Raw genomic sequence first — 25,327 nt, 5'->3', positions numbered from 1 at the left:
GGGGGGAAAGAAAAAAAAGGAAAGAAATCTGGGAACCGGAGGGGTTGGGCTGAGCGGCGATTGGAGACTGGAGCGGACCCTCTGCTAGGAAGCCTGTGTTCCCTCAGTCCGGTGGCCCTGCAGCTACCACCGTGGAGATGTCGCTTCGTTTCGGGGCCACCTGTTTGCTGTGCTTCAGTTTCCTGGTCCTCATCACTTCTTCAGACGGACGCACTGGACTTGGAAAGGGTCAGACCTCGTTCTTATCGTAATCTTTACCGACCCGGGGTCCCCTTCTTGTCCTAACACTTTTCTTCTCTCGCTGTATCTTAGGCCACACCAGATTCCTTTTTATCGTCCTCAACTGCTCCGGGGGATTTCTCGGGGTAGGGAGTACCAGGTCGGGAGAGAATTTAAGAGAGGGAAGTTGTACTTGAGGGCGCTCTTAATTCCTGTGTTTGGGAAGATATGGCTCTTAAATTGGGATGTTTTAAAGAGTCCAACTTTGTAGTGTTGAGTGTTTGGGAAGCCTTTAGGAACCATCACCTTTCCGCCCGAAGAAATAGGGTCGCTGGTGACCTGTGTTTCAGAGATAACCGCTTGGGTCTGAAGGTTCCTCACCATTTCCAAGACCCCGCTCCTGATTACCCAGGAGATGCAGAAGAAAGAGCCAAATGAAGGCTAGGTCTTCTGCTAGGTCACCAACAGTTGTCTTTGGTGTAGCTCAGCTAGTGTGTTGGAAGAAACTGATTTTTTAGATCAAGGGATCAGTGATTATGAATGAAGGTTAGGAAGTGTGAACACCGTACTCCATGTTATTACCTACATCTTTTAAACTTTTAAACCTTCTCATCAGTTCTTTTTTGAAAGCTGAAATTGACTAACTGGGTGAGTTATAAATGGATCCTAACCCTGCTTTGAGTATTTTTGTGTATTGACCTTACTGTATGGGTTCCTTCTGCTGCTGCTGCTGGGGGTGTGTGTGGGGGGGTGTATATGTCTGTATGTGTTAAGTGTGGTATCTGCCCACGTGTTTGCTGGTGCATGGCACACCTGACTAGGCCAGAAGAGGATGCTGGGTGTTTTCCTCTGCTGCTTGTACTCCACTTTATGAGACAGGGTGTCTCATTGAACCTGAGCTCACCACCATTTAAGCTGGAGGGACTGGCCAGTGAGCTCCTGGGATCCCATCCCCAATGTTGGGAGTTACATAAATGAGTTGCCATGCCAGATTTTTATATGACTAGTTAAGATTTGAACTCAGACCCACTTGTCTTCACAATTATTCTTATCTGCTGAGCCGTCTCCAGGCCCAATCATGCTGTTTTTAATTTTAAAGGATTTATTTTTTGTGTGTATGCATGTGTGTATGTGCAAATATGTGGCCCAAGTAGGTCAGAAGAGGGTGTCAGCTCCCCAGGAGCTGGAGGTACAGGCTCTTGTGAACTGCCTGACATGGGTGCTGGGAACCAAACTCTGGAAGAGCAGCGAGTTCTCTTAACTATTGAGCCATCTCTCCAGCCTGTTTATTTGTTGTTGTTGTTGTTGTTGGTTTGGTTTGGTTTTGGCTTTGGTTTTTCGAGATAGGGTTTCTCTGTGTAGCCCTGGCTGTCCTGGAACTCGCTCTGTAGACCACACTGGCCTCCAACTCAGAGACTCACCTGCTTCTGTCTCCTGAGTGCTGGGATTAAAGGAGTGTGCCACCACTGCCCAGTGGTTGTTTGTTTTTAATGTTCCTTATTTTTGCATTCCTTGCTGGGCAATTCAACTGAGTGGAAGTTTAGTGGACCTGAACGCAGTCACCTATGTTAGCATTGATTTTTGGTCACCAATCGTATTTTGGTCATTGGCTTGGGTACTAGAGACATGGCATTAAAGAGAACAGACAAAATTCTTGCTTTTATTGGATGTATATTCAAGTCAGAAAGAGGGTGAGAATAGGATAGATTCATGACAGATTAATAGGAGAATTCACCTTTTATCATATAATGCTGTATATGTAGAGTAGGAAGTAAAAAAGCTGAGGAGGACAAGGGAGCTGCCATTTACTTGAGTTAGGAAGGTGAGAAAAAGCTTTTCTAAAGTGATGTGTAGATTTCCACTATGAAGGAAGTGATAAACTGCACAGTGAGCCCTATTAGGTTACAATGTCTCAAGTACTGATAATCCTATTGTAAAACAGACTGATTTATATATTGCTTACATATAGATTCTGTGGACATAGGAGTATATGATACTCACCTCACCTCAAAAGAGAAAAAAAGTGCTACCCGAGGCAGGAATTCCCAAGATTTTGGATGAATATTCTCTCTTCCAGGATGTTTAAATAGCTCCAGCTCTTGGTAGAAGATACCTTGGCGGTTTGCAGAGAGGAAGGACTGAGTGACCTTTCCTACCCTTCCCCAGCAGTTTTCATTGTGAAGCGCAAGCCCAGCAGTTTGGGAGTGTGAACTATACTGGAATTATTAGGCCTAGATTTTAATCTTGGTCAGGCTGTTTAGCCAGTTCTGGTCTTCGAGAGGGTTGGATTAGAAATGTGTCCTGAGGGCCTTGCAGCTCTAACATCTCAGTGTCTGAAAACACTCGCTGTTCTCTATAGACTAGAAATCTAAAATACATCACCCGTGAAGAGAAGCATAGTGACTAACATTTACTTTTTGTATGCTAGCTTCCAGGCACTGATCTGTGCAGTTTTTCATACAGTGACTAATTTAATCTCATAGTAACACTATGAGATGGGTAATATTTCCCTTGTCATCCCCATTTCACAGATGAAGAATCTAAAATGAGGCATTAGGAGTTAACTAGTAAGTGGACAGCAGGAAGATGAATCCCAGAGCCCGTGTCCTTAACCAGTACACCACTCTGGCCTCCAGTGCAAGGGAAGAAATGAACCATTCCTGTGCTCATCCCGCCTGTAATAGAAATAGATGACTTCAATCTCCGGAATTAAAAGTGGGCACAGTACCACTCCATGCCCTGTTTACAGGCACAGTCACTCCATGAGACGTGTTTTTGTTAGCTGTATTTAGCACTGTGCAAACGATAGAAGAGCTGAACTCAGATTCCAGCTCAGCTTTCTGACTGCAGACATCACTTGGCCACACCGTCACTCTACCTTTCAGGTACAGTGTCCCTATCTCAGGCCTGGCTGCCGCTCTGACACTCGACCTTTCGTTCGTGGGCTGATGCTTTTCTAATGTCTTTAAAACAATTTTTCGGACCAAGAACTTGGACACTGACATAAATACTGTGTTTGGCAATGGCTTTTCCTGATTTAAACATCATCTTGGGGGAAAAAAAAGAGCTGCTGACACAGGAGCCTTTAGCTTCCTTTGCAGATGACTGGCAGAAACTGTCTTGCAGGTGACACCTTAGGAAACTGGAGTGTCTGCAGAGGTGTTGCCGTGGCCAGGAGTATGGGTGCTTAGGACTGTGCCTGTATAAGTTCTTTTTCAAGGGGAAAACAAAGGCAAGCAAACCCAACCCGCCAGCCCCCCCACCCCACCCCACCCCCACCCCGTATTCCATAGCTGAAGTTGGTGTTCCCAAGGTGCATTTCTTCCTTCCTTCCTTCTTTAACCTTAGTAAGCCAGGAAGTGTAGTGAATAGCTCTAACTAGAGATGCAACCACCTATACTCCAGTTCCAGTGCTGCCTCTCACAGGCATGGAGCCCTGGGCATGCTCTTTAACCTCGGTTTCCTTCTCTGTGAGAAGAAAGGAAGGAGTCAGCACCTCACAAGGTTATTCTGAGGAAAGATAAATTAATACCTGTAAACACATTTTAAGAACCACTGTGCTTAAAAAATACACTATCAAGATTGTTTTTGTTATCCTGAGTTCTTACATTTTTCATCTCCTTGCGTCTGTGCTGCATTCAGGAGAGCTGGTTACCTCCCCGCCTGTCTCTAGGTTGCTATTTTAACCTATCCATTGAAGTTTTTAAAAATTGAGCAAACAAAAGAGGGGCCTGAGAGAGAGTTCAGCAAAAGCACTTGCTGTACAAGTGTGTTAACTTATGTTTCATTCCTGGAACCAACTCCAAAGTGAAAGTAGAGAATTCGCTCCATAAAGTTTTCCTCTGACCTCTACACATGTGCCATGGCATGCACTCCCACGTGCACATACGCACACATACTTGCACACACATTAAAAAGGAAAAAGGAAAGATATAGCAGAAAATACAGAGTCTACATATAGGCCCTTTCTCTTTCCCACTTCCTATATTAGCACTGACACATTTGCTAATGAAGATCTCCAGTTTATATTACATTGAACTATTAGTGTGAATTTTGTGCATTTTGACAAATGTAATGACACTATTAGTTTGCTAGGGCTGCTATGAGTACTATAGATTAAGTGGGGCTCTATTTATCTCTGTTCATGTATGTGTGTGTTCATGCATGTGGAGGCCGGAGGTCAGCCTCGGGTATTGTTTTTCAGGTGTCCATCCACATTGTTTTTGAGACAGAATCACTCTTTGGGACCAGGGCTGGCTAGCTGGCTAGTGAACTCCAGGGATCCTGGAGTCTTTTCGTCCCCAGCACTGGAATTACATATGCAGACCATCAGGCCCAGCTTTTTACATGGATTCAGAACTGAAGTGGGTCTTCCTCCTTGTGTAGCAAGTGCTTTACAGACTGAGCACTAAATTCGATGGTTTAAACAACAGAAATTTATGTGTTTATGATTCTATTTATTATAAGCACCAGAGATGGTTGAGAGCCACCATGTGGTTGCTGGGAGTTGAACTCAGGACCTTCAGTGCTCTTAACCACTGAGCCATCTCTCCAGCCCCGGCGTGTTTATGATTCTAAAGGCTTGAAAGCAAGATCAAGATGTTGGCAGCATTGGTTTCTGCTTGTTCTGGCTCTTTTCTTTCTCTATTAACGTGGTTTTCCCTCTGTGTATTTAATCTCTTCTTTCAAGATGTAGGACCAACTTCATTACCTCTTTAAAGACTGTGTCCTCAAACAGTTTCATATTATAAAGTACCAAGGATCAGAACTTCAGCACCTCTTGAATGCTGGGATTGCAAATGTATGCCACCTTTTCCTGGTTTAGATTTGACAGTTTATTTTATGAGTCCATGAGTTATTTCTCTAAACACTTCATATGTAGTTTTTGTTCTGTTTTGTTTTTAATGTCTGTGGTACCTAAAGCCCTCATAGCCTAACTCTGTTGCTTCTGATGAGTTTTTGCTCTCTCTCTCTCTCTCTCTCTCTCTCTCTCTCTCTCTCTCTCTCTTTCACACACACACACACACACACACACACACACACACACACACACACACACATATATCCAATTTGTGGATCTATGGTGGTGAACTCACAATAGTTGTTCATCGTTAACTTCCTTAGAGTCCTAATGTGGAGTATGTTTCCTTCCAGAAAGGTTTGATATTTACTGAGGCTGGGGGCAGGTGGGGATGAACTGGGTTTCAGACCTGGAATCCCTCTAGTTTTTTTTTGTGGTTTAATAGGAGAGTCTCAGGCTCATCTCCAGCTTGCCATATCATAGTAGATGTTTGCTTTGGGGGTGGGTGGCCTCACCTTTGCTTGTTCTTCTGACTTTGGCTTACTCTGTGTTTGTGGAGGGATTTCCATTGTTGCAGTTGAATCCGTCCTGAAAGTCTGTTTTATCTAGGATGTCATTGTTTTGTGGGTGGGTATCCCTGCAGGCTCTTCAGTCAGGCATGTTGCCAAAGCAGGATCCAATTGTCCAGGTTTGAGGCTTGTGAGTAGAGTGATGACGAACATCTTCAGCACCTTCCAGTTCTGGGCATCTTCCCAAATTCACTCTCAGTGATTCACTCTTCACCATCAAACTTGGGGCCTTAGGCAAGTGACACTTCCCCTCCCCCTTGGCCAGCAGCCCATACTGTTGAGATGGAAAAATGATGGTGGTCAGTTTGGATATTGCTCCTGTGTGTTAACAGGAGTGAGCTTTTGTTTCCCTGTGGTAGAACGCTGATAACAATTAGACTGTAATTCATTTGGGGGAAATAAATTTCTGAAAGACGAATGTCCTCACCGAAAAGGCACAAGGCTGGATGTTAAATCTCAGGTTGGTTGTTTAGCAGTGAGATAACCTAGTATAATTTACTGGCTTCTCCGAGTCTCAGCTGTAAAGAAAAGCAAAAGCTACTCCATACTGATGTTCACACTCTGTTAACATTTTTATAATTTTGTTTGCTATTCAGAAATAACCTTATGAGAGACAATGATCATACCTATCCGAATCCGAAGAAAACTGAGATCTAGAGAGGGGAAATAGTGAATGATTGTTAAGGTAGCATGAGTTGGCTTGTATAATGTGCTGTCCACATATGAGGTGGTTAATAATAGCAGATACAGGGAACATCACAGAAGAGAGGCCAAAAGAGTAAAAGCCAGAGGATGGGAAGGAACGCTGTGAAATGCTGCCCTCCGGACAGGACATGGCTGTGGCACCACAAACTCACAGCAGCTGTGGCTGCCTGCACAGGGTCTCACAAGCCCCACTCCCCTGGGAGGAGCGATAGGCGACACGGAACACACCCACAGAGGAGATTTGCCCCAGAGGGACAAAGGGCAGGGAATAAGAGACAAAGACAGGACATAGAGGACAGAGGAGAAGAGAAAAGGGGCTAGGATGGCGTGGGGGAGGTGTTTGCCCTGGAGGGACAAAGGACTGCCTCTGGGTAGAGAGGAGACAGATGTGGCACATAGGAAAATGACAGTTTTAAGAATTTAATAATTCGGGCTGGAGAGATGGCTCAGAGGTTAAGAGCACTGGCTGCTCTTCCAGAGGTCCTGAGTTCAATTCCCAGCAACCACATGGTGGCTCACTGCCATCTATAGTGAGATCTGGTGCCCTCTCCTGGCCTGCAGAACACATGCAGGCAGAATGTTGTATACATAATAAATAAATAAATCTTTAAAAAAAAAAAGAATTTAATAATTCTCTGATAGAGCCAAAAGAGAGGTTTTGATTGCTGGACTTCAGTACTTTGAGAGTTGGACCTTGGTGGTCAGCCTCAGGAGGAGGAAATGGCCAAATAAGGGAATAGACCTTGGTGGCTTCAGGAATGTAGTCTATGGTTTGGCAAGGGGGAGAAAGGTGTTAGCCCAGATCGCAGGGACCCTCAAAAGACCACCACGGAGACTGAATCCCAAATGTAAAAGCAAAGAGCCTTTATTTCAAGCTCCGGAGCTTGGTCCCTCTGTCTGTCCAACACAGAGGTGAGAGCAGAGAGCCCTAAGCTCAGGTGGGGCAGAGTTTTTATCATAGCAGAGGCTGGGGTGAGGGGATTTCCAGGGTCCAGGACCCTGATTGGCTGACAATTGTCTAGGGGTATCTGTAAAACAAAAAATAGGTGTGTGCTAGACCCAGGGGCATCTGGCCACCTTATCTAATGGTTGGAAATTTTGGGATGTCAGGTACTTCCTCATCCCTGGGTGGATCCCTGGGTGATATCAGCTTAAGGCTTTTCCTGGATCTGGGTGTTGCCTGCCAGTAAGCCTGTCACAGAAGCTGTGTCTAGGCCCCTAAGCCTGTCATGGCTGCTGTTTAGTCAAGCTATTTTGGGGCCCCTTCACAAAAGGTGAATGACGAAACCTGTCTGAGCCGTGTTTGCCGTGGGCTTGCTAGAGCCCTTCCAGTAGGTTTGTAACCTAATGGTTGCTGGAGGAGTCGTTCCTCAACGGTGTAGCCATTAGTAAGTTGCCCTTGCTCAAGTAGGTGAGCTCCCACACAGGCTCATGAGTGCAATCCTAATTAAATGGACACACACACACAAATAGGAGGGGAACTTAGGAAGAAGGGCTTTAGTGAGAGGGAAGGATAAAAGAGGATAATATATAAAGGCAATTTTGAAAGAATAAATCAATTCAAATAAATAGCGTCTAACATGATCACTAGTGTTTTCTGGATATAACAAGATTTTTCAAGAACTCTTTTATGGAGTACTTGCAACAGTCGTGTGTAGTGCTAAGTGCTAGGGAAACAGGAAAAGATACAAGAAGTTTGGTCCCAGCATTTAGGGAATTCCCTTTGGAATAAGGGAAATGGACACACAAATGTTTAAAGATTCTGTCTGGGAAATGTAGTGGGACAAGAGTTGGGTGGTTTGTGAGTGCGTCCTATCAAAAGGAAATGCCTTAAACCTCAGTGCTGAGTTGGAGGCAAGGGTGGGGAGGAAAGGCAGAGGTAGACAGATTATGAAAAAGCCTGGAGGGGAGGGAATACACACAGTGCTGCATGTAAAGAGGCGGAAATACATACTTCCGTGTCTTGGGTTTTGAGAAGAGTGTAGAGTGAGGTTGCAAGAGTGAGTAGGGTGCTTTTACTTGCTCTTAAGACAAAGTCTTTCATGTAGCTTTAGCTGTCCTGGAACTGTATGTAAACCAGGCTGGCCTTGGAACTCAGAGATCCACCTGCCTGCTCTTCTTCCTGAGTGCTGGGACTAAGGGTGTACGCCACCACACCCAGCCAGGTGTTTTGTTTTGTTTTGTTTGGGTTTTTCAAGACAGGGTTTCTCTGTGAGCCCTGGCTGTCCTGGAACTCACTCTGTAGACCAGGCTGGCCTCAAACTCTTACAGATCCACCTGGCTCTGCCTCCCCAGTGCTGGGATTAAAGGCGTGCACCACCACTGCCTAGCCAAGTCTTATTTTCTTGTTGAAGCCTTCGTAAGCAGTCCTTCGAGAGTTGACCTTTTACTTGGAACATTAGATATCCTCCGAAATGTTTCTTACTAAGCAATGATGTCATTGAAAAAGATCATGGGGGCCAGGGAGGTGCGTCAGTGGGTAAAGGCGATTAACACAAATGTTGCCAACCTGAGCTCAGTCCCTGGGACCCACATGGTGGAAAGAGAGGGCCAACTTTTGAAGGTTGTCCTCTGACTTCCACACGAAGGCTGTGGCATGTGTATTCCCACATAAAAAAGTAAACAAATGTAGTTTTAAAAAGAAAAAAAACCATTCTGGCTGAGTTGTGGGAATAATGACAGTTAATGCACCTGACCTCATTTTTTAGTTCCTTATACCAATATTCAGAGGTAGAAATTAGTGTCTTGATTTTATAGATGGTGACATTGGGGCTTAAATGGCTTCATTCAAAACCCCACATACTTCATGTGAAGAAGAGTTACAGATCCATGTCTTCATGACTAAGCTGCACCGGGTGTCACTTCAGGGATACGATTTCTGGTTACAGTGCAGGACATTCTCATTCGCTCTTACAGTATTGTTGGCATAGGTGTGGTACTTCACATCATTATTTAATCTCCCTAGCAATTATTAATTGGATGGTATTATCTCCATTGAGAGGCATGAAAACAGTGAGCTGGGTGTTGAACGCCAGGCTCTTAGCTTTGTTTGTTCGTTTTTTTCCTTCCTGTTTGTGGCTCTCTGATAAACATCTCTCACTTCCTTCTGTGTCTATGATCTTTGTTCATTGTGTGGATGTTTATAAGGCTCTTTCCTTCCAGGTTTTGGAGATCATATCCACTGGAGGACTTTAGAAGATGGGAAGAAAGAAGCAGCGGCAAGGTATAAAGCATGGTGTCATGACATTTATAGTAACAAAACTTTCTATTACTTCATAGAATCGTTAACTTAGCATTGTTTTCAGGTGAAGGGCCATGTCAAGGCCCCATAAGAACTAAAGTTTTGTTACCGATAACAAAAACTCAGCACTTACTGGGTTAAATAATCTGAATTAACTCATTTAGTTTTCACATTTCTATGAAGTATTGTTACTTTCTTGTCTAGCAACGAGAAATTAAGGCACTCAACAGTTAATTTGCCCAAGATCCCAAGTTGGTATATAGCAGAGCTGAGCTTCCAACACCTCTTTAGGTTCTTTAACTAAAGAGCCTATGCTCTAAACCCGAAAGTTAAACTGCCTACCAGCCTAAAGCTAAAATACTGTCATATTTCAGGCTTATGTACAATAACCCAGAGCTTAAGGGCTGGGGGAGGAGGCAGAGGCCAGGAACTGCCCATTGTACATGGATTGGTTTCTTTAGTCTTCACAACCTCTGAGATTGGTATAGCTATGAAATAACTTACAGTTTATAGAAAAGAAACCGAAATACAGAAAAGTGAAATTACCTTGCAGTATTTCAACTGCTATTAAGTAGCAGAGCCAGGACTTTGATTTCTCTCCTGTACTGTATTGGAGACTCTACCCCAACATATGTGTCCTGTATGATACCACACTACTGGCACAGACATGTTCACACTTAACTTCTGCACCTACCAAACTACTACTTGCTGTTCCAGAACAGAGCCTACAGTCTCATGACACTGATGTCTCAAATTTTCTGCAGTAGAATTGCCAGATTTAATAATAGAAATAAAAGATGCCCAGCTAAATTTAAATTTTACACAAAGGAAAATAGAGTATGTCCATGCAGCTTAATGCAATTTTTAAAAATCTTAAATTCAGATTTAATTGGAAAATCTACATTGTATTTGACAACCCTATTCAAGATGAAAATTCCCATTAGTCTTTCAAGTTAAAAATTAAGTAATTTGCCGGGGCGGTGGTGGTGGTGGTGGTGGTGGTGGTGGTGGTGGTGGTGGTGGTGGTGGTGGTGGTGGTGCACGCCTTTAATCCCAGCACTTGGGAGGCAGAGCCGGGTAGATCTCTGTGAGTTCGAGGCCAGCCTGGGCCACCGAGTGAGTTCCAGGAAAGGCGCAAAGCTACACAGAGAAACCCTGTCTGGAAAACAAAAACAAATTAAATAATTCGACCCGAGGATGTAGCTCAGTGGTAGTGCCTGCATGAGGCCCTAGACCAGCACCCCTCTCCCAAACAAATAGAAACAAATTAAAATATCAATCAAGGTCCTCAATGAGTTTTCTGGGTAGTTCTCCACTTCTGTTCTTCACACTAATGTACAGCTACCCATAGCATTTTTTTACTGTGTGTGGATACTTAATTCTTCCAGTTAAGACCCTTGATTTCCTTAGGGGAACAGTTTTATGTTCATATCATACCATGGAAAGATGTTGACAATTGAAGTAGTTGTTATGAGTGTTATGAGTAAACATTTACTAAGAGCTACGCGGTGTAAGAGAAGTCCTGAATAGAGAAGCATCATTTGTAAATTGCTTTCCGTATGCTAAATCGGGTGCTAGTAATCTTGTAGAATGCCCATTAAATCCTAATTAATAAATAGGCATTATCTTTGACGGCAGGGCAATTATTCTCTTAGGCCTATAACATTTGGTGTAAATAACCGATGCCATTCTAATCTTCGCGTCTCCTTTCAGAGAATTTCGGTCCTTGAACTAGTTGGTTTAGCGTTCCCGTTTCCATAGAAACAAAAGCTCGTAGCCGTGGGGGGGGAACTGGACGTCCGGGCTTCACTTCCGGTTCATGCCGGAAGTTGACGCAACGTCCGCACATGGGTGGCCCTAGCGAATATGCCGCTCGTGGTGTTTTGCGGGCTGCCGTCGACCGGCAAGAGCCAGCGTACGGAAGAGCTACGCCGGGCACTGGTCAGCGAGGGCCACACGGTGCACGTGGTGGACGATGCTTCGGTGCTGGGCAATCAGAACGCGGCGGTGTACGGCGACTCTGCCCGGGAGAAGACGCTGCGCGCCGCGCTGCGGGCCGCGGTGGAGCGGCGCCTGAGCCGGCAGGACGTGGTCATCCTGGACTCCATGAACTACATCAAGGGCTTCCGCTACGAGCTGTACTGCCTCGCGCGGGCTGCGCGCACGCAGCTCTGCTTAGTTTACTGCATACGCCCGTTCTGGCCGAGCCGCAGCCCTCAGGTGGCTGACGCCACGGGTGACCGCGGCCCGGCTGTCAGTGTGAGCTGGAGGTCGCGCGCCGAGGAGGGTGAGAATCCTCCGGTGACCGGCGCTGCCGGGGAACAGCGCGCCGCCAGCCCGGTTGCAAATGGGGACGTCCTGCCCACTGTCCCCAGGGAACTGGATCCAGAGGAAATCCCGCCCTCAAATCTTGCAGCCGTAGTCACTCAGGAGTCGGACCAATCTGCAGAGCCTGCGTCCAGTGCCTTTCCTCCCGAACTTTTGGAGTCCTTAGCGCAGCGCTTTGAGTCTCCCGACTCTCGGAACCGCTGGGATCGACCTTTGTTCACCGTGGTGGGTTTAGAAGAGCCATTGCCGCTGGCTGAGATCCGGGCTGCTCTGTTTGAGAACCGAGCCCCCCCACCCCATCAGTCTACGCAGTCCCAGCCCCTAGCCTCTGGAAACTTTCTGTACCAGTTGGACCAGGCTACGAGCCAGGTGTTGACTGCTCTGATGGAAGCACAGAAGAGCGCTGTACCTGGAGACGTGTTAACACTTCCTGGCACCACACAGCATCTCCAGTTTACCCGGCCCTTGACCTTGGCGGAACTGAGTCGCCACCGTCGCCAGTTTATTTCATACACAAAAATGCATCCCAACAACGAGAACCTGCCTCAACTGGCCAACATGTTTCTTCAGTATCTGAGCCAAAGTTTGGACTAATAGCGGTAGTGGGAGGCGGCGATGGCTCCTGTCTTTATTCCACTGTACTTTGTCTAGGAAGAATGATCTGAAGGTCTACAGAGCGTACTGTAGTACTAGGATTGCTAAGTTTGACTGCCTCTGTGCATGTCACATCTGAGTGTATAGCATAAGCTGAGGCATAGGTGCTCCAGAAATCTCAGGTGGGCAGAGTTTTTCTTTGGTTGGGCTCTGCTTGGGGATACTAACTACATCGGGATGGAGGAGAATTATTTTAAATCAACTGTGAGTAGAAAACGAAGACGATACAGTTTTGTATGGCCCTTCTTTCATACGACAAGTATTTTTGAGTGCAGTACTTCTTGCTATCTATCCTGGAGCTTCGAACACAGGTGCATCTTTTGTTCTGGGAAACTGATATTTGTGTAAGACAACCATTAGATATTTCCTCTAATAAAATCTTTTAAAGTTGTCTGTTGGATTCTTAATTTAATGTTATCCCTGCAACCTAATACTTTATATATACATGTGTCGTGGCATGTCTTTGGCTGATAGTATTTTTATATGAGAGGCTCAGTTGTTTGGCCTATACGTTGTGATACCTCCCATAACGATTGTGTTTCATCGTGTATTTCAAGGCAAACAACATCGTCATCTTAATTTTGTTGGTAACGAACGGTAAGTACTGGATCCCTGTTATCTGTATGATTTTTTTCAGACTTGTCTTTTGCCATGAGAAATTGTTTGTGTGGAATGCACACATGCTCAATAGGATGAAGGGTAGCCATCACAGAACCTGTGGAGGATTAACTAGCTGCTGGGAGAAGGTGCTTTTGGAAGACTGTAAAAAAAGTTAGTATTTGAAATACCGCTGTAGAAAAATGGTCAGCAAACATGTATTATCTAGATGGCTCTTCTAAATGAAGGACACTATAATGAACATTGGTTTTGGAATCAGTCTTTTTGTTAGCTTATAAATGGTAGAACTTAAATTTTATGCGGTCTGTTAGTTAATCTCTTGGGAGTCTTGATCTTTCTGGGTGGGACTGGGGATTGAACCCAGAACCTTGTACATGCTGGGCATGTGCTTTATCTACCATTGAGCTACATCACAGATTAATTTTCTCCTTTCTATGAGACCATTAATAGTATCCACCCTAGATGAGTATGTTGGCATATGCTTGTAATCCTAGCACTCAGGAGGCTGAGGCAGGGTTTTGCCATGGGTTTTAGCCCAGTGTAGGTTACGTAGAGACCCTGAATCAAAAGTACAAGGACAGATGAGATGGCAGGTCATGCAAGAGTGCTCGCCTCCAAGCCTAACAGTCCAAGTTCAATCCCCAGGACTTAGACCGTGAAAGGAGAAGACCTGTGATCTCCAGTGTATATGCTGTCTCCCTTGCTAGGTCTCCCAGGAGCATGCATGGATGCACATACACTCAAATAAATATAATTATTACGCCAGGCGGTGGTGGCAGATGTGTGTAATCCCAGCACTCAAGGAGGGAGAGGCAGGCAAATCTCTTGAGTTCCAGGGCAGTCAGAACTACACAGAGAAACCTTGTATTGAAAACCAATAATAAATAAGTACAATTATTTTTCACACTCAAGTAAATGTAATTATTCATTGGAGTGCAGGGTCTCACTATGTAGCCTTGGCTGGCCTACAACTCACTATTTAGACCAAGCTAACCTCAGATTAAGAGATCAGCCTCCAGACTGCTGACATTAAAGCCATGTATCACAATGCCTGGCCCATAATTACAAGTTTTTAAAAAGTTTCTACCCTAGTGATATTTGTGGGGCTATGTAGTTGAATATGTTTTAGTTATGGTCACCTGCATCCTGCCATCTCCTTACCCTTGTCCTTGTGTGGTTTATAAGCCTTTGCAAATATCAAAGGCCCAAGTCAGTCCGTTCAGATTCTTAGTAAGTCTAAGGTGAGGTAGCTAAACAGTTCACCTAACACTTACTAAATGAGCTAATCATGTAGACTAGCACTGGCGTAGAGTGAATGCTGTGTGTTTGAGATCAATAACAATGTATGTGGTGGACATAGTGGATGTAAAGACGCTGACAGTACCTTGTCTGAGACATTCTAAGTGTCATGGAGAAGGTGACGGAAGAGGTGCTGGACACCTCAACTCAAGCTGTCACGCTTACACAGCAAGCATTTTACCCACTGGTCCTGTTGATAATTTCTCTCCTAATTTTTTACTTAGCATGCTAATGGAAGGTTTTTATTTGCATTTTCAGTTGTGTAATAATCACTTAGAGATACAGTAACATCTAAAATACTATAATTCGATGTTTTTCTTCTATTCCACTTTTTTCTCCCTACTTTTGGTTTTTCAAGGCAGGGTTTCTCTGTGTAGCTTTGCGCCTTTCCTGGAACTCACTTGGTAGCCCAGGCTGGCCTGGAACTCACAGAGATTCGCCTGGCTCTGCCTCCCGAGTGCTGGGATTAAAGGCGTGCGCCACCACCGCCCGGCTCTCTCCCTACTTTTAAAGCCAAATTTGAACTAATGGAAACAGAATTTACAATAGTTTTTCTGATAATAATCTGGTAGTGAAATAGTTGGATTGTTTTACAGTTTCCCAACTGAATCCATTCAGCAGGAACATTTATATGCAATACTCTGGACTCAATGAACTGGTTGTTATTTTGTTAGCGTACTTTTGAAGGATTTCACTAGAATATAATTTCTTTGTTTTTAAGTGGCTTGCCCCTGATGGTGATCATCCATAAGTCTTGGTGTGGAGCTTGCAAAGGTAAGTACAAGTGTTTCACTCTGACATCAGGCTTGCTGGCAGAGCACTGCTGATTTCCTTGAACAATACCAAATAAATTCAACACATTCTCTCCCTTCATGAAATTTGCAGTTATTTTTGCAGGAGGCTTGAGGGGGGATGGGACGATTAAGATACAGTTCATATGGTGTATGGAGTTATGTGGTGGTATTTTACTTGTACTGAAATGTGATTCTAATTGTATGTTAATAAATAAAGTTGTCTGGGGGTCAGAGCTATCAGAGCCATAGCAAGTGTGTGGCGGCGGTGGCGCACGCCTTTAAGGACCTGGAGGGCGGTACATTCAGGCAGTGACGAGGCAGTCACATGTTTGGGTTTACAACCAATGAGAAGGCAGAACAGGAAGACTTTAAAAAGACATTCACACAGGAAGTAGGTCTTTTTCGGAGAGCTCTCTTGGATGAAGAGGATCCCTGAATCAGGAAGGGTGAGGCTCTTAGCTCTGACCTCTTGACTTTCTTCTCTGAATCGGCTCTGTGTTTCTTATTTAATAAGACCGTTGGTTACATCTACAGAGTTAAGTATTTTAATGTCATAGACAGTACATCTAAGCAGAATCTGGAATTCTGTACAGAGGGACATTAATGGTTTAGGGAAGGAGAGAATCAGTCAGAACCAGAGGATATTTGACTGTGGTGTGTATTCTTTCTGCCTGCGATGCTACCAGGCAGGTTTTATCTTTCACTGATACACTACAACTAGTAAAATCCTAGTTGGAAAGAAGTATAGCTGAGCACGGCAGCTGCCTGTAATCCCAGCACTCAGGAAGCTGAGACAAGCATTGGTGCAGGTTCGAGGTCACCCTGGACAACAGAGTGAGTCCTTGTCTCAGAAATAAGATCAATAAGAGGAATGTAAAAGCCAAGTACTATAGTGCATGTCTGTAATCCCAGCACTTGGGAGCCTGAGGCAGGAGGATCAGAAGTTCAAGGACAGCATGAGTTCCATCGAGAGACCCTGCTTTTTCTTTAACTTTTTAAATTTTAGTTAGTTTTTCTTTAGTACACATTTGTTTATATTTCATTTTATTTATGAGTGTTTTTTGCCTGCATGTATGTATGTGTACCACACTTAGGCTTGGTGCCTTCAGAGGGCAGAAGAGGGTAGGTAGATCCCCTAGAACTAAAGTTACAGAGGATGGTAAACTACCCTGTGGGTCCTGGGAATCAAACTCAGGTCCTCTGCAAGAGCAGTAAGTGTTCTTAACCACTGACCCGTTGCTCCAGCCCAGCATTTTATTTATATTTATTGTATGGGTGTTTTGTGTTGTTATGTTTTGAGACAGGGTCTCATGTAGCCTAGGCTAACTGTGAACTCACTGTGTAGTGAAAGATGACCTCAAACTTCAGATCTTCCTGTCTCCCCCAGTCCTGGAATTACAAGTGTGTGCCACTATACCTGGGTACTGGGGATCTAAGCCAGGGCACTGCATGCTGAACACTTTCCTAACTGAGCTACACCCCCAGCCCAAGAGACCCCATTATTTCAAAATCAAACCAAACAAAACAGCAAAAACAAAACAAACCCCAGAGGTGGTGTTGGGACTCCTTATCCCAGCACTTGGGAGACTGGGGCATGAGAACTCCAGTGAGGTCTAGGACAGCCTGAGTCATAGTGTGAGGGTCAACACCGCCCCCCTCATCAACTACTAACATTGTGGCTCCCTTTTCAGTAGAAATTAAATTGAAATATAACTATAAAAAGCGAACTGCAGAGGCCAGTGAGATGGCTTACTGAGTAGAGACACTTGCTACACAAGTCTGGCATCATGAATTTGATTCTTGGAACACATGTAAAGATGGAAGGAGAGAACAAACTCCACATAGTTGTCTTCTGACGTCCATGTGTGCTATATAGCACATGCATACACACACACACACACACACACACACACACACACACATTTACAGTGTGGAGGTCAGAGGACAACTTGTGGGAGTCCACTCTTTTGCCATGTAGGTTAAAGGGATTGAACTCAGGTCATCAGGAGTGGCAGCGGGCATCCTTACCCACTGAGCCATCTCTTCTGCCCATAAATAATCTTTTTGTTTTTTGGGGGGCAGGGTCTCACTATGTAGCCCTGGCTGTGCCAGAACTCACTACATAGACCAGGCTGTCCTCAACCTAACAGAGGTCCTCCTGTTATGTCCTTGATTAAAGACTTGTGCTACCACACCCAGCTCCCCATTGTCCTTATTTCATAAATGAATCCCAGTTGCGGTCACATCACAATGCAAGTGTTACAAGCAGGGTGAGAATCTAGGTGCCCAGTTCTTATGATTGTATTTTTTAAAACATTCTTGTCCTTATTACTTGTTACTGTTGTTTGAGACAGGTCTCATTGTGTGGTCCTGGCTGGCCTGGAACCCACTTTGTAGTCAGGGCTAGCCTGGAACTCAGAGAGATCCACCTGTCTCTGAGTCCAGAACTCTGGGAGTAAAAGTGTGCTACACCATGCCTGGCTTTTTTTTTTTTTTTTTTTTTTTTTTTTTTTTAATTGGGACAGGTCTTGCTATGTTGCACAGGTTGGTCTTAAACTCAAGTAGTTCAAGTTACCTTCTGCCTCTATCTCCCCAATAGCTGGGTCTACAACTGTGTACCATCGTGTATTCTGGAGTTTTTTTGTTTTAACTGTACATGTTGAGGACATGTACATTTGTGTGCATGTGGAGGCTGGAGATCAACCTTGAATATCTTTTCCAATTGGTTTCCATGTTTTTAATTTTATTTATTAATATTGTGTATGTCCTCACATGATATGTGGGTAAATACCAGAGGACAACTTTGTGTATCGGTTTTCTCCTTCTACCTTTTCATAGATTCTGGGGATCAAATTCAGGTTGCCAGGCTTGCATGGCAATTGCTTTTACCTGCTGAGCCATATTGCTAGTCCCTATTTAGTTTTTTGAGGCAAGGCCTCTCACTGGAACCTGGAGCTACCAGATTAGGTAAGGCTGACTAGCAAGCCAGTCAGTCCCTGGGATCCTCCTGGATGCTGCAATCACAAGTGTATGCTACCATACCCAGCTTTTTTGGTGAGTGCTGGGGGTTGAACTTAGGCCCTCAGGCTTGCATGCAGCACTTTACAGACTAGACCATCTTCCCAGCCCTTAATTCTAGTTTTTTAGACTTAAAAGTTTCAGTTATGCCGGGCGGTGGTGGTGCACGCCTTTAATCCCAGCACTCGGGAGGCAGAGCCAGGCGGATCTCTGTGAGTTCAGGCCAGCCTGGACTACCAAGTGAGTTCCAGGAAAGGCGCAAAGCTACACAGAGAAACCCTGTCTCGAAAAACCAAAAAAAAAGTTTCAGTTATATGAGTTAGTTTAGCAAATACCTGACCCATCAATGAGAATTAGTGATGTTTATACTCACTAGTGTTTAAGTTTGATAATATTTCTGTCATTGTAAAATGTTTTCTTTTTTTCTCCCTAGCTTTAAAACCCAAATTTGCAGAATCTACAGAAATTTCAGAACTGTCCCATAATTTTGTTATGGTAAATCTGGAGGTAAGACTTCAAGAGTTCCCCACACACACACACCAACCTCTGTGATTTTAAGGTATTAAAATTTTAGATTTAATATAAAGTGATACTGGGCAAAACTGGCTACTTGTATATATTGTTTTTCTCTTGACCTCTAATACTAAGGTTTACACGAGAGCTGTATTAGAAAGCCATCCAGCATTTAGAGAGGAAGTAAAAATGGTGAATTTGACTAGGTGCCTAAAATGTGGAGACTTCATCTTTACTTCTAATTATGGTAGATTTTACATTTTCATAGAGCTGTTCTGTAGACAGTCATATATAGAAGCTACAACATCCTGCAAATTGTGATTCAGTTGAGCACCTACTAGATGCTTGACTGTGTTAGCCTTTTATGTGCAGCCTTCCTGTGTCCTCGTGGAGCATCTCTCAGGGACTTCATACAGAATTCAGGTCTTGGGATTCTGAATCTTAGAATATCAAGTCTTAGAAGGGATTTTTTTTAGGTCATTGGTATTGTTCCCATTTCATAGACAGGTCTGAAGTCAAGTATGTGATTCTGTCAAAATCCTAAGAACCTAAAAAGAGAGAAAATACTGTGACCAAGGTGTGCTCCCTTCCAGGCCGTATTCTTCAAGTGTGGTACCATGGAGTACTTTACAATGATGCCTCTAGACATTAGGTTTCTTTAAAGAGATTGTTTGCTTAAACATAGGTCCAAGAATCTTTGAAATGTGTAAACAGTCAACATTAAAGCATCAAGCGTGTATAGCCCAGTGCTAATTAAAGCAGTGTAAATAAATGACCATATTTTTTAAATACATAATTTATTTTTGTTTTATGTTCATTGGTGATTTCCTATATGTATGTCTGAGTGAGGGTGTCAGAAGCCTTGGAACTGGAGTTCCAGACAGGTGTGAACTGCCATGTGGGTGCTGCCGGGTCCTCTGGAAGAGCAGCCAGTTCTGTCTCCAGCCCTCGTAATGGCCCTATTTAATCCCTGTAAATGCCACAAGCTATAACATTACTGTTCATTTCCCGTGAACACTATCTCATTACTTTCTGGGGTACACTGGGATTTCTCATTCAAAGAGGACAAGATGTCTCCAGTGAATATTCTCCAACTTCAGAAAATGTAGTAACAATGTCAGTCTTACTCATTCAGGAAATACTGTGTGCGAGTCAGTGGTACAGGATTGGGAGTGCAACAGTGAACAAAATTCCCTCACTGAAGTAACAGTCTAACATGGGAAAACCAATAAAATGAAATACATCAGGTGGTGGTTAATGCTATGGCTGAAAGTTAACGGTGAAGGAGATAAGATTACTAACAATTTAAAATAGGCAGTTAGGAAAGAAAACTCTATTTGATCAAAAATCAGAAGCAGAAAAGGGAGTGAACCCAGTGGGTGGTGGGGAAGCGTGTCCAGGCAGAGCAAGTCCAGAGGCCCAAGTTGTGCGTGTATCTGGTTTGTTGAATGGCGATAACAATAAGTACAATTGTTAACGTGGCTAACGATGCCTAAACAAGGTAGAACATGAAGTTTAAGCTGTGCTGGGGGGGGGGGGAGCATGAGCAGCTCATAGAGAGCCTCCTGGCCTGAGCAAGCTTGGAATCCTCTGCAAGTCTCTGAGAAGAGGAGGAATATGTTCTTATCTAAGGTTTATATTTAATCTTAACAGGATGAAGAGGAACCCAAAGATGAAGATTTCAGCCCTGATGGGGGTTATATTCCACGCATCCTTTTCTTGGGTAAGGCAAAAGAACCTGTTGGGTGACCCAGGATAAGATGTTGGTAGAGACAAATGAATGATAAGCATTGGAATTATACTGGTGACAAACTGAAGTGTCCAAAAACCAAGCAGTCAAGAATGAGGGACCTGGGGCAAGGTGCTGCGTGCCTATAATTCTAGCGTTGGAGGATTATGTGTTTGAGGCTGGCCTAGGCTACAGAGAGCTCTTGAGGTAGTGATGGTGAGAAGAATATGAGTGAGAATGAGCAAGCTTTCCCCATTAAATAACTGCTGTTATAGGGAAGCATAAAGAGTGTGACCTTCCGTTGAGTCACTCATAGTCATTCGGACATCACCCATGTATCAAACACGGTGGTAGACACTACTAGGAATAGATAAGTAGTTCCCACTCCTGGGTCTGTATGCAGCTAAACCAACGGAATAGCATAACCAGGCATGTGTCTCTCAACATTTTTTTGTTTGTTTTGTTTTTTTAAAGACAGGGTTTCGAGTTAGGGATTTAGCTCAGTGGTAGATAAATAAATTAATGTTTGGGGCCATCCTAAGAATACATGAAATCCTTTCTCCAAAAACACAAACAAACAAAAAAAACCCAAAAATTAATATACAGAAAAATTTTTGCCAGATTTAATGGGTGATACAAATAAGAAAATGTATAATTCTATCATTATCAAGCAGAAAGGGAATAGCATTTGCCAAGGTATAGGCGGAAATGATAAGCTATGTTCAAGGAAATACATGGAATTTTTTACGATTATAGCATGAAATTCCAGTGTGGTGACATGAGCTGCAGAGAAGGGTCTCCTCTCCTGAGGGCCTGTCTACCAAATGGTGCTCAAAGTACCTTTCTGTTGTAATTACGGCAGTCCTCACACCGTTTGTCTTCAATAGATCCCAGTGGCAAGGTGCGGCCTGAGATCATCAATGAGAGTGGAAACCCCAGCTACAAATATTTCTACGTCAGTGCTGAGCAAGGTACAGTCCTGACAGAAAGGAGGCAGAGTGGTTGATCCCAGCAAGGTCTGTGACCTACCTCTATGAGCCTGTTGGCGGAACATCTCCCACTTGACTAGATTTTGGCTAGATTCTATATCAGATACAATTGGAAGATAAAACTGAGCCAGTGGAAAGTTAGTGACTGGTTAAAAGCTGAAGTGGTTGGTATGTAAAATAAATAAAAAATTTCTTAATTAAAAAAAAAAAAAAAAACGCTGAAGGATTGGAGCTTATGGAGGTGGTTGCTGGCTTCTGGCCTCAGTTTTCCCATTGCATCTGTACTGTTCTTAGAAGGATCCAGAGGAAGAGGAATGTGAACTGTTAGCTGAGCAAGGCAAAGCAGTTTCCTAGATAGTAAACTAAATGGACAAGCAATCTAAGAATTTGTCTCTGGCTCTGGCAAGATGGCTCAGTGGGTAAAGGCACCTGCTGCTAAACGGGACGACATAAGTTCATGTCCCAGAACCGGTAGAAAGAGAGAACTGACTCCTGCTAGCTGTCCACTGACCTCTACACAGGTGCTGTTGTATATTAGTGCTATTGCACACACACGCTCAAAATAAATAAGAAATGTAATACAAAATAATAATGTGTCCCTAGAAAGACACGAAGACAATTCGAACTATGAAAATGAGCGTGTGGGGGGGGCTAAGACTTGCTAGAAACATGTATGTAGCTTGAGTCCGAAAAGTGAGTTGTAGTCAGCTGAAAAGGGAAAGCACATTGCAGGCAGAGGGGATGGCATGGCACAGAGGGTGAAGGGAGGCTGAAGTATCTGCCTCACTTTTCGGTCTCTTGGGTCTGAAGTGGTCTCTTGGGTCTGAAGCGCTGTCATTTTAGAGGCAGGAGGCGGAGGCAGGGGGCGGGGTCACTGCATCCTCCCACCCCCAGCCTTTAAAGGATAGCCAGGTAGTTGCTTGCTAAATTGCCACATACCACTTATTGTTAGACTGCCCAGTCACTGGTCACTTTGTAGTTGTTCATGGAACTCTTATTCCTAGATGGGAAAGGGGAAGAGATAGAGAGGTGTTATGTCTCTGTCCTCTGGGTAAGGAGGATGCACACACCTTAACCAGTGCGAGTACCTGGAAATGGCATCAGATGCAGACTTCCCACACAGAGGTAGGCAGTGGGGCTTTCGGCCCTAAGACTCTGCAATTGCTCTCGTGGTCCCCACACTACCACAGTCCAAAGGGAAGCACAAGGCTTTCCCAGAGTTCTCACAGCTTAGTTGGCATGAGACTGGAAACACTGAAACCTGGCTTTACCAAGAGCATAAGTAAAACATAAAGGAAAAAACTAACTATATTAGCTGCTTTTATGTGCAAGATTCCCAAGACAGACTGGCTCGGCCCAGCTCCCACCATGCCATTGTAGAGCCACCACTCATAGGCCTGCACGGCCCTCGCTGCCCCCCTGGAAGTACAGACGGGTACATAGGAGGGATTCCTGAGACGCAGGAAACATTCGACTGCCCCGGTCTTTCCCCAAGCTTCTCTTTTTTCCCTGAGAACTTGACTTTTTCCATTCTATTATTCATAGTAGAAATGACAAGCCCTTCAGGAAAGGTCATTTCCTCTCGTGGTGTGCACGTGCTTGCGTGTATACTCACACCATTACCATCTCTACAGGGAATGAGGTAAACGCAGCAAAGGCCAGAGGGGGCGGCAGGAAGGTGTTCCCTCTTCCCGAGTGACAGCTGAGCATGTGCAGTCATGATAGGTATCAACAAGAAGGCTACAGGGTTAACCAAAGTAACAATTAGGATTTCTATAGGTCTTAATAGTTTATGAAACACTTATTATCCGTGCTCTTTGCTTAATTTTCCTAACAGTCTGATATAAGTGGCATTCTCTCGCTTTATAGACTGGGAGGGAAGAGAGATCCATGACCCGATAGGGCTGAAATCCAGAAGTAGATCTTGAGTTCGGGTCTCTTCTTTTTTTTTTTTTTTTTTTTTTTTTTTTTTTTTTTTTTTTTTTGGTTTTTCGAGACAGGGTTTCTCTGTGTAGCTTTGCGCCTTTCCTGGAACTCACTTGGTAGTCCAGGCTGGCCTCGAACTCACAGAGATCCGCCTGGCTCTGCCTCCCGAGTGCTGGGATTAAAGGCGTGCGCCACCACCGCCCGGCTCGGGTCTCTTCTTAAATCTCTCCTAAAACATTTAAAGTCTCTGCTTGTTGTCAGATGCCAGCTGCTAAAGATGGCCCATGCTTACCCCACCCCTTTACCTCTATTCCAGTTGTTCAGGGGATGAAGGAAGCTCAGGAGAGGCTGACAGGTGATGCCTTCAGAGAGAAACACCTTCAAGACGAGCTGTGACGTGAAGGAGTGTTCTGGAAGCAAAGCAGCAGGGAGGGAATCCCGAGGAATCACCCAGAACAGTTAAACACCAGGAGACCAAGCTTCTCCCTACACTGGAAGGAGTTCTCACTGTGGAAGAGGCATGCTGACGAAGCTGGTCTGTGCATCCAGCAGCATGGCCAACCGTCTTCTGCTCCCTCTCCTGAAATATCCATTCCTTTGAATGTAAAGGATGAAACTCTGATACAAACCTTGAGCCACTTACTCCGTGTCAGTATTTGAGTCTTTACCCACACCCTGCTGTATTCATGCCGAAGTGAACGGAGATGGGAAGTATCTTTTCTATAGTGTTTTTTAAGAAGACATTCTCCTTTTCTCTTGGTGATAATCCCGGGCTTCTTCCTGAATTCCTGTGCCCTTCCTTCTCTGCTCAGGCCTCCCTGTTCGCATGAATGTGTGTCAAGAATGGCCATGTGCTGGGACTCAGCCCAGCTGGAAGCATGCTTTCCCTGTTGCTGTTAGAGACACTCAATCCTTCAAGCCCTATGTGAGCCATTTTGTCAATTCATCAACTGTATTTTTGTACTGGGGTTAAAACAAAAACAAGAGATATTAATTATTTCATTAAGCTTTAATAAAACTTTAAACAGAAAGATGCTGTGGTGGCCTTTCATTATTAGAAAGGGAAGAAGGGCTAGCTAGCTACAGTGGAGGATGAGGAAGAAAACTGGCCTCTACTAAGAGTTCTAGCCTAGGACCCCTGCTTCTCCACCTACATGCAGGTGAACACCAGGGCATTTCTTTTGTTATTGTTATGGTAGGGTCTTACGTTGCTCCGGTGTTCTCAAACTCTGGCTCAAGTGATTGCCCCATATCAGCCTCCTGAGCTCTTGGAATATGGATGAGAGCCACCTCTGCACTTTGAAAGCATGAATTCCCTCTGCCTGTCTGAAATAGTGCAGGTCTTTTCTCTTTCCTGGGCTTATGGTGACAGCCCTGTAACTTGCCTACTTGCCTGTGATACTCTTTCCTGTAGCCCATCTTCCTTGCCTTCTCCAGAGTAATCTTTTCAGAACACTAATCCATGTCATTCCCCTGCTAAAAACCTTTCCTACTACCTTCAAGATTATGTTACTCCCTTAAAAATGTTGGGAGCTTCGGGCTGCCAGGCATCTCCTAATTGCTTACAAATTGCTCCTGACAGCCCTGAGGAAGGTACTATTGTAGCCTTTATTCTACAGAATACTTGTGGTTTTTGTGTATGTGTGTGCAGGTGCTTATGGAGGCAGAAGGGAACATCAGAATTCCATGAGCTAGAGTCACAGGCAGTTGTGAGTCTTAGGACATGGGTGCTGGGAACTGGACTCTGGTCCTCTGGAAGAGCAGCAAGTGCTTTTTGTTTTGTTTTTTGTTGTTGTTTGGTTTTTTGTTTGTTTGTTTTCAAGACAGAGTTTCTCTGTGTAGTTTTGGGCCTGTCCTGGAACTCGCTCTGTAGAACAGGCTGGCCTCAAACTCACAGAGATCTGCCTGCCTCTGCCTCTGAGTG

The 25,327-nt window shown here is 44.3% G+C and overlaps 2 protein-coding genes across 2 annotated transcripts; both read left to right on the top strand.

Annotated features, from left to right (window-relative positions):
• Positions 1-20: 20 nt before the first annotated feature.
• Positions 21-24,434, top strand: Txndc12 (thioredoxin domain containing 12). The gene is made up of 7 exons (XM_052715769.1): positions 21-228; positions 9,457-9,517; positions 15,156-15,208; positions 18,680-18,753; positions 20,413-20,482; positions 21,376-21,459; positions 23,720-24,434. The coding sequence occupies exons 1-7, from the start codon at positions 138-140 to the stop codon at positions 23,797-23,799; spliced, it is 513 nt and encodes a 170-aa protein (XP_052571729.1). The 5' UTR covers positions 21-137; the 3' UTR covers positions 23,800-24,434.
• On the top strand, positions 10,699-12,908 carry Kti12 (KTI12 chromatin associated homolog). Its single transcript, XM_052715762.1, has one exon. It carries the CDS (start codon positions 11,402-11,404, stop codon positions 12,455-12,457), a length of 1,056 nt encoding a protein of 351 aa, XP_052571722.1. The 5' UTR covers positions 10,699-11,401; the 3' UTR covers positions 12,458-12,908.
• Positions 24,435-25,327: the final 893 nt, after the last annotated feature.

The sequence above is a fragment of the Peromyscus californicus genome, unplaced genomic scaffold (genome assembly GCF_007827085.1).
Source record: "Peromyscus californicus insignis strain IS unplaced genomic scaffold, ASM782708v3 Scaffold_5__1_contigs__length_169319896, whole genome shotgun sequence".
NCBI lineage: Eukaryota > Metazoa > Chordata > Mammalia > Rodentia > Cricetidae > Peromyscus > Peromyscus californicus.
The sequence above is the reverse complement of the archived record's forward strand: the minus strand, read 5'-3'. Positions and strand labels throughout refer to the sequence as shown.